This window comes from Scophthalmus maximus, chromosome 4 (genome assembly GCF_022379125.1).
Source record: "Scophthalmus maximus strain ysfricsl-2021 chromosome 4, ASM2237912v1, whole genome shotgun sequence".
Lineage (NCBI taxonomy): Eukaryota > Metazoa > Chordata > Actinopteri > Pleuronectiformes > Scophthalmidae > Scophthalmus > Scophthalmus maximus.
Window position 1 is genome coordinate 14,415,928 of NC_061518.1, and position 14,848 is coordinate 14,430,775.

Here is a 14,848-nt window from a genome sequence, read left to right on the forward strand (position 1 = left end):
CTGTACGTCAAACTCACATTGGTCCCACCTTAAAAGTTCACACATGATTTACTGGCTCATTGCATACACATAGCTTGATGCCAGACTGGCACCCCGACAAAAACAATTAACACCCCTGTCCACGGTTTCAGTGGATAAGAGGGGCATTGCCCTCTTTGTTCCATTTTCACCTCGTCCATTGTCTCCATTGTTGTTTTCTTCCCTTTGCCTCCCACAAACCGAGAGAATGCACACATTTCTGTTTACCTGCAATATCAAGACTGAGAGGAGAACTCCAGTCAGCTAAGATGTCTCACTAGCTCAGTTTTATAGCCACCATTATGGATCATTTCACCTCATAATGTAATGCCAAAATGATGGAATACCCATAAAAATCCCATTGGGATATTTTCCAGTGAGGCAAAGGCTCAGCCTGACTTTTGGCTTGGACGTCGCTGAGTCCAAAAATCTCGCTATAATGATAAGGATCAGAAGTCCTGACAGAGGAAACCAGAGATGTCAATCAAGCAGTCTGTACACACCTACACAGTCCTGAGAAACTGGCAGTGTTTGACAGTTGTCCTTCAGTGCCAACAGGCTAAAATGTGTGTGTGTTATATGAGAAACAACCAATGCTCAAAACTGTTACCCTCTCCTAGACAATTCAACACAGTCGGTCTACGATCAACACAGATAAACACAGATAACAGTCTTATACACTGCAGTCAAGGCCACATTCCGACGCACTTTAGCTCAACTTGTCTGCAACGTGACATCATCCAGAAAAGTGCAGAATAAATCACAAGATCAGGCTGGCTTCCCACATGAATTAAAAATGCAAACAGGAGCCTCACATTTTTAAATAGGATCCTTCCCTCCAAAAAGATTTTACCACGAGTGCTGAGTCCATATCAACGTCCCATCGCCGCTTGTCTCTGCAGGGTTAAAAGGTCAGTATGCCTTGATCTCTCAGCTACAAACTTGCTTGGCAGTCTTCTCCTGGATGAGCCCCAAAACCCAAACTTCTTTATCAGTCCTGCCTTCCCGTGTGGCATCAACAACCTTTACTCGAAGAACCAAAGACAACCAGCGTTCTTATTCTCTTATATAATGAGCTACCACATTGTCACCCTTTGACACTGACATCCCTTTTTGTGCACCAACACAGGATTTGAGGAAACTGATGCTGCTTGATTTAATAACACTCTCCTCCTCTCTTTGACACTTCACTGCTTCCTCTTGACAATCGCCTGCGAGGGAATTTAAAATCAAAGTGCCAGTTGTGATCCTATTTGACATTTGTTGATCCACATCGACTGCCAGCCTATGAAGCCAGTCAACAGGAGAAAAACCAATGACTTTTGGTTTAGCACGTCATCAAATATTTGCAGGGGTGACCGCAGCCACTCAGCCTTTCTACCAGTCTGTTCCATTGTAAAGTCTATGAATTGAGCAGCACCGTGATGGAGAAACACAAAGTAAACAATGAAGTGAGAACGCTTTTTTTGATTGATGTGCGGGTGAAGAAATTTCACTCTAACAAATCAGCACCTTCTTAAACCAACGTCCAGTTCTTATTCCATACACCCGTGAGCTGGATCTGGCACAGTCATTGCTGTCAATTTGTCCCAGTGGCCAACCACAACACTGTAACAACACAAAACAAACAGACCACCACGAAAGAGGTGTATCTGTTGACAGGACACCTCAAACTGAGAAAGTATCCCTGTTTCTCTGAAGATTCTTTTTTTAGACAATGACAGTTTAGTATTTGTGAAACTATTCCAGGGTTAAGGCAAGCTGTTTTTATATATATGTTTGAGATTACCTCAGCGTGAAGTCTGCAGGGCTGGCTGGTTCACGGAAACTGAAACTGATGTGCAGCAGGCTGCACAACAGGAGGGAGAGGACTCTTTGGCATAAAGTTGTGTGAGCAACTTATATTGGAATAAATAGATGCTCTTGGAGTCCTATAGAGTTCTCTTGATACATCCATGAAACACATGCATAGCGGGCATGCATGAGTGCTGACTGCAATGTATGTACTGTACATAGCACGTGCTGATGGATCCAAGTGGCCGGTGTCCTGAGACCAACAATTTGTATGCGGTTCCTGGGACAACTGCCTCAGCTAATCAACATTTGTGATGTTGGTCTCTGTAAAGGTTGGTCTCAGCGCAGCAGCTACTTTACAACGTGCAGCAGGCAAGAGATACAGTAACAGGCAAAAGGACAGGCCTGGCGTGTTGTGGTGTCCCCTCAAACGGGTATGTTGGGGGAGGTTTTTACAGCCTATAGGCAAATGATTGAAGGGGCCGATGCATAAAAGGGGAAACAAAGAATGAAAATCCCCCTTCTCATCTACTCCATACTGGATCTGATCGCTCCATTCAGATATGGGCAAGAAATGGAGCGCTGAGGGACGCTTGTGGGAAGAGTGTGATTAAAGCTTTGAGTGCTAAATCAAAACCCACCTTCAGCAGCTTTGAAAGTAAGCCCCTCAGATACCAGAGGATTCCCTGTGAAACGCAAGGCTGTCCATCCGACTTCACTTCTGAGAGAAGCACAGCTGCAGGAACTTTACAGGAAACACGCAATATGGATGGTTTTGACTAAACACACAGGCACGCACAAGGACAGCTCCCACCATATGGCACGGCCACACCACCTCACAGGCCTCAAATTAACACTTTTTTAAAAGAATCCCCTTTTCTGGGTAAAACGTCTCTCCTCTAATAGTGCCTTCTATGATGAATTGATGAGAATTAAACTTTTTCTTCTGTTTTGCTCTGGCTGCAATTTAAATCCCATTAACCCCCTCACCTTCTCTCAGTCTCCCACTTTTCTTTTCTCTCCTTCTTCTTCTTCTTCCTCTTCTTCTTCTAATAATTCACTCAGGGTGATTTCTTTGTCTCCCTTTTCAACTGCGCATCCAGATTTGATGTGTAATTTTGCCTTCTCTGCTTCTTTCACTATGCCATTAATCTTCCTTGGCGACACTGTCAAGATGCCGGCATTTTTTTCCTGTGACAGCAAATACCTCCTTTACAGGATATGGACCGTGCACTGTCGATTCTTTTACACCAAACACACATGCACCACTGCCGCAGCGCCCACAGCAATGCGAACACACACACACACACACACACACACACACACACACACACACACACACACACACACACACACACACACACACACACACACACACACACACACACACACACACACACACACACACACACACACACACACACACACACACACACACAGTGTCCATCTCTTCTCTTCTACTAGGCCAACACTGATCATCCCCTTTCACTCAGCACACCACCATACCAACGCACAAAACCATCCGTGGATACAGAAACACACACACACTTTCTACACACATCTGTATACTTTAGAGTTTAAGAGAAGCTTAGCATGTTTGTGTGCTCTGTATCTACACACATGTATGCAGTATTTATTTTTGTAAGGCTTGACTAATGATTGATTTATTTTCAGTGTTAGACCTTTACATGCAGAAGCCACTGTTAGGGAGACTGTCTTTAAACTTCAACCACGATCCTTACAACAACAAAGTTATTTATTCTATCTTCAGATGCAGATCTATGATATAGATATTCATTATTTGTGCATTTGTGCAGAAGATGTGCAGTCACATATGTATATTAAGAAGTCCATAGTGACTATAAAGAGATCCCTCCCAAGCATGATTCCAGTTTAAGGATGGGGGACAAATCTGTAGACATCTGTTTTCCTGAGAGTGCAAGTGAAGGATCTGCTGACCGGCAGCCCCTCCCCAGACACCGGCTTGTGGTACTTACACACCTGTCAAAGGTCACTTCCAACATACTAATTAAACACACACAGCAGCAGAACAGAGAACAGAATAACCTCCCATCTCGTGTGTGTGTATGTGTGCTTGCGTGTGCGTGCGTGCTTGCTCGAATGTGTTACATTTAACAGCTACTAGAGTGTCCCCTGGCAGATCTCGTTTCATGTACTATTTCATATTTCACCAAGCAGGGAAAAGAGGCAGGGCGGCATCATCCACCCTTTTCCCACTTCACAGGATATGCACTCATCGTGTATAATCATGTTTACGCCGTACCGAGCAATGTATTTACTAAAATTGTGTAGTCATTCTCGGCTTAATCATTGATTTAACATCAAAAACATTTCTGAATTCTCAATAATGAACATGAATTCACTGCTGGAACGGTGCCATATCTTGTTGGGGTAATGACGGGAAACTGCTGTGCAACATGGGAAAAAAGAATAGAATAGAATAGAATAAAATAGTATAGTATGTGAGCATTTTAATGTTTGTTGGTCTTTATACAGCCCTCTGCACCAGGCACACGAGGCGCTAAGGGGAACCAGATGGGCACTCCCTACTGACAGCCCCAACCCCAGTGATGACAGACGCTCTCAAGCATCTAACGTGACACTAGAGGACAAAGCACCTGTTCCCCCGCAGCTCGCTCACTCCCCATCCCCACAGAAACTCACACGGGCACTTTCACAGCCATGAGGTCACCAGCTCACTTAGGCCAAAACTGGCTGTGCCACCTGTGACACTCCCGATCCAAAATGATCACCTGAAACCCTGCCTACCCCGACACCCCCCTCCCACATTCCACCCCCCACCCCAAGAAGCTGGTTCCATATTTATACTCTATATCAGGAGTAGCCCTTCACGTACGATTGCTATGAGCTCATCTGGCATGAGCTCAGAGGCTAATGCTAAGACAAATAATAAAGTCTTAAGTCTGGAGGTCAAAGCAGTAAGAGAGACAGTGTCACTCCAAAAACACCTCTGTAAGCGGCAAAGAGATCATTTGGTGGACAGCTCCAGACAGCCGGTGCGAGTGTACAACATATTGAGGTTGCTGAGTGTGAATGGCATCCACAGATGTTCTTCACATGTCCCGCATGCCCGGACTGTCACTGTCTGTTTGCATGAGGGAGCTGTTCAGAGCCGCTCGCGGAGCCAACTGGCTGTCTGAATGTTCCTCAGCCTTTCATTAACACACCGCCCTCCTTGTTTGCCCTGCACGAGTCCTCCCCAACCCCGACTCCTCCAACTTCAGTCCTCTGCAATTGATCATCTGCTAAATCTGAGTTTGTGCTTTCAGTTTTTTTTTAACAGCTGGAAAGGGATTTCATGCGTGTGTTGTTGAGAGAGGAGTGGAAAAAGTTAAAAATGACAAATTGTTTTAATGTCATTCATCATGTATGTCATGCAAATGCGTAAAAACATCAATGTTTCAGCTACACCATAAAGTACATAAATGATAATCAATGATGTTCACCCAATTGATAATAATGTTATTGTACCTGGACCCATTTGACAACACTATACCTTCATTAGGACTATCAGTGCTGTTTCTGCAGAGATGACTTTACACTATTTTATGTAAGAGGACTGACATTTTGACAGTGCTGATGAAAAAGGACTTTTTCACCTCGTAGTTGTGTTTCCTACTCTGCTGTTACATTTAAGTTAACAGGACTGATTAGAATGACAGGACTTGTGGAGCAAAGCAACAGAGAAGAACTGGTCATCTTCACACTGATACAAATTTGTGGTTTTTGTCTTAATAAACCAAACTTTTCCCTTACCCCCCCCCCCCGAGAATCGACACTAACCCTTTGGACAATCAGTTCAAATTCTTGACGGTCTGGTGGTGTTGATTCTTTTTTGGGGAAGTTTGATCTATAAATTTGTTGGCATTTCTTTTTGCATTCATGTTGTAGAATATGGGATAGACCTACTAACTTCCTTGGAAATACTCCTCGAGATCCTCAACATGCTTAAACCAAAACAAACTTCAGTACTGGCTGAGACACACTCACTCATGCTTTGCTCAAATAAACACACTCACACACATACGCACACGGCAAACACAAAGCTGACCTCATATCCCCATACTTTCCCTCTGTTTATAGAATTAAGTTTTGATTAAAATGTTTGTCTCCTCATTGTTCATCCAAGCTGTGTACGCTGCCATCCCCAAAAGATCAAAATCATCCCTTGCTGTGTGACTCAGAGGTCGTATTAGGGCAAACAGTCTGCACTGCCCTGTGGGAATGCAGGGGGATTAATAGATGACAGATGACTGTCACGTCAACAAGGCTTAAGAATCCATTGGGTGAAATTTAAAAGCAGTAGGAAAAAAGAAGAACATGGTTGTACCGTGTCATATTGGGCGGTTCGCTGTGGTCTTACCTTATGTCGAGAGCGTGTCGAGGCTGATTCTGGTTCTCTCCTCTCCTCGTCCGAGGATCCATGTCCCAGTCTGTCCCTCTCCTGTTGCATTCTCTGTCCCACCTGCACCATGGCCTTACATTCCACACATGAGCCAATCACCAGCCTCTTTCCATCATCCACCAGGAGTGTGCGTGTGCTGCGAGGGGCATACAGGAACACAGGCAGCCTGGCCATAGTGACAGCGCATAGCCTACCTTGCCTGCGCTGCTCCTGCCTGCAGAAGAAACAAACGAAAGCCTCACAGCTGTACTGCCGGGCCCAGGGTGAGCTGGGGAGCTGGGGGTTGGCACTGGGAAAGCTAGAGGTAGAAGGGGTGGAGGGCCCCTGGCCCCTGCTCTCATGCAGGGACCACTGGGCACGCAGGTCATGGTAGCAGAGGTTACAAGCTGACACCAGGCCAGTGGCGTCAACTGGTTTGGCCCGGGGAGCGGGAGGGTGGACGGTAAGAAAAGGGAAGAAAGGCTCCCTCTCCCCACAGCGACCAGGGGGGTTGACATGCAGCTGGTATTCTCCCCCTGCAAACAGCTCAGCTCCACACAGGTAACACACTGACACAGAGCTGCCAGGGCGAGAGGCCACACCTGTCTGGGAACGGGCTGGTTCAGACCCCTCGATGGCCACGGCAGTGTGGTACCTGACCAGGAAGGAGCTGACAGACGTGATGAGGTCTTCACTGAGGCTGAGTCGATAGGCCCCCCAGATCTCCTCCAGGATTAAATGGCACTGTGGGCAGCAGTGTACACGACCATCAATCAGCCCCTGGGCGGTAGGTGGGCAAGGCAACATGTTGATGAAGGGAAAATACATCACACCACGGGATTTGCCAACACCAGCCTGTGCATATGCTACTCTCATATCTCCTCCACACTCCTGACCACAGAGGTAGCAGGCCTCGTGGGAAGCCTTGGGTTTGAGTGTGTACTCCACGGGCTCTAGGGGTTTCCCCTCCTGGGGAGGACGGACAGAACCGGGGGTCTGGTTGAGGGGGACCACATAGAGACGCTGGAGGACCGGCACATCTGCAAGCTGGAAGCTCTGCCACTGCTGCATGAGGGAGCTGTGACAGCTTCCACAAACCAGGGTTGTACCTGCCAAACTGATGGGTACCGCACCGCGGGGAGGGGAGTGAAGCCACAGGAAGGGGAAGAAGGGCTCACCCTGCGCTCTCTCCTGTTTCTGAACACTGACTTGAAAACGCTCATCGTGTTTGAGCCCAGTGCCACAGATGTAGCACACACACTCTTCTGGCCTGGGCGCAGCAGTGCTGTGCTCCTGGGCCATCCTTCTCGCCGGAAGGCCTCTGGCAGAGCTCGGGTGAGTTGCTGGGCCTGTTTTACTGTCACACATGTCCCTGTCATCATCACTTGTTATGTTGATCTCATCTTCGTCAGAGTTGTCAGAGTCACTCCCCCTGGTTGTGTCACACCGAGAGGTGGCAGTGGCGCTGGCGCTGGCGTGCTCCCCGGCCGGTCCCCGGTAGAACAGCGGCGGGGGTCCGGGGGGAGCACAGCTGCCGCCGGCACCGCGCTGCGTCTGACGCGGCTCCGCGCGTCGGCCGGTCCCCTCCTCCAGCCACCGCCTGTTGCGCATGATGACCCCGTTGTCCTGCACAGGTGCGTCGGAGAGAGGCCCGTCGTAGCATCGCCGGGGGAACCTCTCCTGGCTCTTCGCCAGATACTCTGACGACTGACAGACACTACTCATCGCCTTAGCACCGCGCCTCGCCGGGGGGAGGCTCTCCGCTTTCGGAGATCTCTGCGCCGCGTAAACACCCACCGGGCACCGCATGGCATGCTGCGAGTCTGGGCTGCTTTTGACACTGATGGCATTGTTTCTCCTGCAACCGTCCCTCGGCGACTTGCCAGGCGCCCGCGGGCACTTGTCTTTGCCCACACTGGCCCCGTCGACCACATCCATCTCCTGGTCGGACATGTTGTCGTTGTCGGAGAATGAGGAGAAATCCGAGTCCGCGCCCCCGTCGTAGTTCTGGCTGCCGACGCTGATCCTCCTCTCCAGGTCATACGAGAGGTTCCACTCCTGCGGGACCCGCCGGGAGTCGCACTGGTAGGGTCTCTTCAGCCAGTACATGCGCTTCTCGATGGGCGTCCTGCTCCGCTCGAAGGAGTTCCACTGCTCCGTCAGGAAACAGTGGCACACGGCGCACACCAGCGCGTCGCCGTCCGGGCTCACTTCACACGCACCCGGGGCCGGCTCCTGGTTCTGCAGAAAGGGGAAAAAGGAAACCCTCTCCTTTTGGTACGTCACTTGCAGCCGTAATTCCTTCCCCGGTGTAACTCCGCCGCCGCATATGAAACAATGAACGAGTCCCCCGAGTCCGTTCCGGTCGGTCCTGGGAGGGTTGCCGGGCGACGGGCTGTCCTCACCGGGCATAGCCGCGGCCATGAGACGGCGGTTCCGAGAGAAGGTCGCCAGGTCCGTGTCACGAGGGGAGTTCATTGTGTTTCAAACCGCGCACACGAGGCGACGTGACATAACGTCAGCGGCGAAGCCACGCGCGCTCAGCTGCCATGTCGTGCGACCCAACTTCAGTCCGAGTTCCCCGCCGGCTGGTGAGACGGACCACAGTCCATTGGAACCGGCCAGGAGTCCGCTCAGAACCTCCGCGAGGCAGCGCGCGAGTCCCGCGTCACTCGGAGTCCGCGGTCCGCGTGTTCGCACTGGAAGCCCGCGGGTGACGCGCCAGGAGCAGCCGGGGTCGCGGGTCGCCTCTCCGGCGGAACTTTCTTGCCTCCGCTCTGCAAACTCGCGCTCACTGTACGCAGCGCCATCCCCGATTCGTGGGACGCGCCTCGACACCCCGAAGGAAACCCCCACCCCTGCCGGCCCCCGGTAATCATTTTTCAGAGATTACCAGTGCACACCCCCTTACAGTAGCTTCCCAAGTACTGGCCATGCAAAGGATAAACGCACAAAAGTTTATTGTGCACTGTCTGGGGCATATATATATATATATATATATATATATATATATATATATATATATATATATATATATATATATATGCAAAAAAGGACACAGCATGTTTGTATCATCTGCATGCAAAACTTAGAATCTCTATTTTTAAACTGTCTTTCCAACAGATGTCTGGCAAATGTTGCTTCATTGGTCCTCACTGTATTTATTTGTGCTAATGTGCAGCATTTGGAACGGATGTGTAACATTTAGTAACGTGTTACATAACCAGGGAACAGACCTTTGTTAGTTTAGAATCTGAACTAACTAACAAAGTAGACAGAAAGATAGAGCTTAACTTTAGATGTGTCTATCTGTCCATCTGTCCGTCTGTCTATGAAACAGCAAGTCGAGTAATCAAACCTCAAACACTCACGTCATCTTACAATAACACACGTAAACAGTTATGTCTATCCGTTCCACCGGGCACTGCCCCCTGGACTCAGCCACTGTCCAGTGACTCACTGATGTCAGCGGGTCAGGGTCTATCTCTTTATACCTCCGCATTTCCTCACGATCGCACCCCCCTTCATCCATGCTCCTCTTCATCGTCACTGTGCCCCCTCTCTCCTCAGCTCTCTAACCACCCAAAGTTTTTTAATTCCTCGGCCTCCTCTCCTTACCCCCTTGCTCACCCAAGGTCTTTTTTTTCCTCGTCACCACAGCAGCCAAGAAAGATCACAGTGAACAAAAAGTGCATTCCTGTGTGATGCCAACCTGTTTCTACCGACAGTTCCCACAGAGAGGGAGGGGGAGTGTCAGAGGAGGTAGCGGAAACAACAAGCACAGAATACAGAGACAGCGTAACGTAACCTTAGTGTGCACTAATGAAGATGATTTCCATTATTCCATTCCTAAATCTAATAATTGCATATACGCCAATTACTCATCACACAGCACATGGTGAAACATTAATGATATGTTGTCAGCAGAGATTTACAACACTGCCTTGTAGTGTCAGATCATGGTAGTGCATCATCTGGGAAATCCCCCCTATATGCAGTCTGTCCGATCGAAGCTCATGCAGGCAATTCACAGATGAGCAGAATAGAGCAAGCAGAGAGTGAAAGACGGGAGAAAATAAGGGAAAGATGAATTATGGAAACATGTATGCCATTAACTCTCTTTCTTTCTTTGGCTTTCCTGGTACAGTGGCCCCCAACAAATCGGAGGATTTACAAGATGATTAAAGGTGCCCTGTGTACGTTTTCCCTGCCGCTGAATGTTTTTTGCTCGGAGCGGGTGGTGGAGATGGTTGCTTGCCAAGAGCTGCAGCCTTCATTGCATTTACAATACAAGACGATATAGTGCACACTCTTCAGGGCAGACTGGATGCTACTGGGACTCGCCATATTGGACAAGATGGGCCAGCTTACTTAAGTAGAAGCAAAGAAGTCACATCTTCTTTCTTTTTTTTAAGCGAAGCATGAGTTAACACTGGTGTTGCTTTCCAAGACCGGAGACAACTCTTGGTAGAGTAAAGGAAGGAAGGTTGATCCTGAACGCATAACATTTCCAGTAGACTGGTTAGTGAAAAGCAGTTAATGCTAACGTTGCCTATGTAGCAATAGGCAATAGGTGCTTATATGTAGCACCTTCAGTTTGATACAAATAGTACTCAATATTAATATTATACATTTTGAAAGAAAATAATGAAAAAAAATGGTCAGGCTTGTTCCCACATCTCATCCACGAGGAATCATTTACTGTGTGGAGATTGCTCTGCCCCGACTGACCCTCCAGGCTGAGCTCAGTGGAAAGGGACACCCAATGAGGGGGGGTGTGAGACGGTGGGTAAGGGAAGTAAGGGAATGCAGCGGGAGAGTGATTTGAATAAAAACCTCTTGTTGAGTAGTGTAGGGCCTCCAGGAGTTTTGTAAGAAGGATCTTTGTAACAGCCCCGCAACTGACCTATTACAACGTGTGTGTGTGTGTGTGTGTGTGTGTGTGTGTGTGTGTGTGTGTGTGTGTGTGTGTGTGTGTGTGTGTGTGTGTGTGTGTGTGTGTGTGTGTGTGTGTGTGTGTGTGTGTGTGTGTGTGTGTGTGTGTGTGGCACCAGCACCACAGCACCAGCGGGTGTTTGAAAGTTGCTCACAAATGCTCATAAGTTTGGCCCATGTTGCTCTTTGTTAACAGCATTTGCGGGTTGTTGCAGATTCAGCAGGTCACATGCACCTGATTTCAAAAGGTGGCACGCGACCACTGTGGTCAAAAGTACTGTTTGTGTACGTACCGAGTCCTGTGTGTGTCTGTGCTTTCAGGGCCATGAGGGAGGGCTTCTTTGACAGTTACATCACAGGACTCCACTTGAGAGACCGCCTCTCTGAACTGGACACTTAACATATACAGTGGGGTCCGAAACTCCGAGAGAACAAGCAGACGACGCGCTGCTCGTCTGGGGCTCCAGGCACTAACTCATGTGCACACAGACTTTGACTCTCGCAAACACACTCAATAACATCCAGTCTGAAGCAAATCTCATCAATGGCACAGACAATTTAATGTAGAAATCTAAAATAGATTTTTTCTTATAGATAAAAGCGACCACCTCAGACATGATCACGAGCCCCTGGTGCGCCCCAGGTTGAGAATCGCAGCTCTGTACGACAGTAAGGCACAGCACTCTTTCTGTCCATTGACCCTCTGAGCGCTGCTTCATTCAGAGCTTTGTGGCTCACTTCACCCACGTGTTAAACACAGCACTTCCCCACACTGCTCACAATAGGCCTTCCACTCTTCATGCAGTTAATTCCCCTTGACCTTGTCTGTTTCTGTCACAGATTATTCTCTCAAAAAAGAAGAGGAAAAAGCCTGAGTGCGCCCAACACAGATGTTTTCTCTCATTTCGCCTGATTAGACCTCTCCCCTTGGACTGAGTGGTCTTGTACAAACCGGGTTTGATTGATAGCTCTGCTGACTCTTTTGTTGTTTTAGTCACTCAGCGCCGTCTTTCCCTCTTCTGTCACCTTTTCCTCACCTCTTCTCCTTTCTTCCTCCCATTCTTTCTTCCTTCATCTCTTCCTCTGCTAATGGGCCCTGTTGACGATGCAGAACATTTCCATGTTATCCATTAAAATAATACAAATATTATTTTATTTGCTGTAAACATTGCCAGAGTATTTCTGAGTACAGTAAGTGTCACCATTAGTTAGCTAGTTTCATGACTGCACTAACATCTAAATGACTGTATATGTTTGGTATAGGACACAGAGGGATGCGTTATGTATGCACATGTAATTCTCATATCAGAATGACTTATATTAAACTGCTGCTTGTTTTGATCACTTTTACTCAGATGGATATGAACTGGGAGCAGGAGGTCATGATGTTCAGGAAACTGTTACTGACTACAATAAAGATTTTTTCAAAAGACCCTGTGTTTTCCCCAGTCCATCGACACATGTTCTACACATGAATTTGATTTTCCCTAACATGATTATGTCAAAATGTCTGCCATGAAAAAGGCTGCATATCCATTGACAAGCAAGGACCATGAATAACGGCCTTGCTCAAAGCTGCCAACCACAGCTCCGCATCCTGCCAGGCAGGAAGTAAGGGTGCACATGCCATCACAGGGAGGTGACATGGGAAGTAAAGAGTGAGCCAGAGTCAGCCGTTCTCTTCCTTGATGGAGAGTCATCAATGCGGCTGAGCAACAGGTTACAAATTGTACACACTGTTAAATAAAGAATTACAAAATAATCTTGCAGCTTTTCAAGGTTGTGACATAGATCATGACGAGTTCTCCAAAATGTTGACATTAATTGACACGATAAGATGTATCTAAAAATGTCCACTCGCAGTTCCATTTGGAGTTGTTGAAGTTTGTTGCGCACAGAGATACTGAAAGAAAAAACTGGAACCTCAGAGGAGAAGCATGGAGTTTTTCCTTGTTTATTTATTCGTTTATTTTCTGCAGGATCTGTTCCCTCTCTCCAAGGTCAGAGGTGCAACAGAGGAATGTGTTTCCTCTGAACAAGGAAAAACTAACACGTCCAGCTCATACAGTGCAGACTGGGACACAGATCTTTCTTTTAATTAATTCATTTATTTTTGTGAGTGTAGTAAAGTTAAACAAGTGTGGTGTTTGGGTCAAATTGACCAGTTTAAGGCTTTGATGTGATGATGATGATGCTGATGATGACCACTTCTGAACTAAAATTGGTAAGCGTAATCTCCACGATATTCATCAGTCCATCTGATATTAACAGTGAAAGGAAATGCAAAGTAGAGGAGGCTGTCGGCCTCACGGCGGCAAAATACCCACATGACATGAGCATGTGACATTGGGTCAGAGAGCCATTACTTTCCCTTGTAGCAAGCTCACAGCAGTAGTTGACCTCTCACCTCAGTCCCATATAAGTACAGCCTGGCTGGAGCCTGTGTGTGTGTGTGTGTGTGTGTGTGTGTGTGTGTGCGTGTGTGTGTGTGTGTGTGTGTGTGTGTGCGTTCGTGCGTGCGTGTGTGTGTGACACACGGTTGACCCAATCCACTTTCACCTGTACTTGTCAGTCAGTCACTAGGCCCCTCCCAGGCCCGAGGCTCCACATCCCTCCCATCTGAGACCTTGAAAAGTCTTGAAATACTTACGATGAACATTCCACCCATCTCAGGTCACTGAGACCCACGGGAGGACGGTTCCGCCTCGGGAGCAAGATGAAGAAGGACAGAACATTTAGGAGGGGAGAGGAAGCGATGAGGAGACAAGAGACTAGAGAGACAGAAAGAGCAAATGTGGAGGAGGAGGAGGAGGAGGAGGAGGAGGAGGGCAAGTGATAAAAGGCCCTGATGGTGTTTCCCTGCTGGGTCATCAGTGATCCACGTGGAACTGTAGATCCTGGGACACCTGTTCCCTGCAGCAGATGTTAGCAAACTATCTCTCACTCCGTTGTCTTTCTCTAGGTTACAGTAAGAAATCCTGCTTGAAATGTACGAGGCAAACAGAGTTACAAACTGTTGTACGTGACCCTGAATGACCTACAGGCTCCAGTTGTTTGTAAAGATGAAACATTACACATTCACATTTAAAACCACAAACACAAACACATCACCACCTTTCGCCGCAGCAGCAGCCGCTAATAACCACAAATAATGACGAGGATGAAAACACAGGACATCATGGGCGAGAGGAAAGGCCAGCCGAATCTGGGGATGGTGCCGCTCGTAAAGAGACGCCTGGAATAATGGGAAAGGAATGTGGTGTAAAGACTCCCCTGGGACCGGCCCAGCCGAAGGCCCTCTGGCTCAGCAACAACAAACGGCAAAGCTTGAGGAGCGCAGGGTGCACACACTCACTCACGCACACTCACACACACACACACACAAAGACACACACACTAAAACACACACTAAAACACACACACACACACACACACACACACACACACACACACACACACACACACACACACACACACACACACACACACACACACACACACACACACACACACACACGTTGTAATAGGTCAGTTGCGGGGCTGTTACAAAGATATTCTAACCCTAACCATAACCACTACTTGCCTACCAACCCTAACCTTTCCCAAACCTAATCCTTGGACCAAAAAAAAGCCTTCTCTCAATTAGGGACACAGCTTTTGTGCCCAGTCGGACAA

The 14,848-nt window shown here is 47.9% G+C and overlaps 1 protein-coding gene across 2 annotated transcripts in view; it reads right to left on the bottom strand.

The window, feature by feature from the left end:
* The window catches only part of gse1b (Gse1 coiled-coil protein b), a 155,677-nt gene extending 146,633 nt beyond the window's left edge, over positions 1-9,044 (bottom strand). For both annotated transcript variants that reach the window (XM_035628491.2, XM_035628489.2), the window contains exon 1: positions 6,218-9,044. In XM_035628491.2, coding sequence (XP_035484384.1) covers positions 6,218-8,716 — 2,499 coding nt within the window. In that variant the 5' untranslated portion in view covers positions 8,717-9,044. The remainder of the gene's footprint in view (positions 1-6,217) is intronic.
* Positions 9,045-14,848: the final 5,804 nt, after the last annotated feature.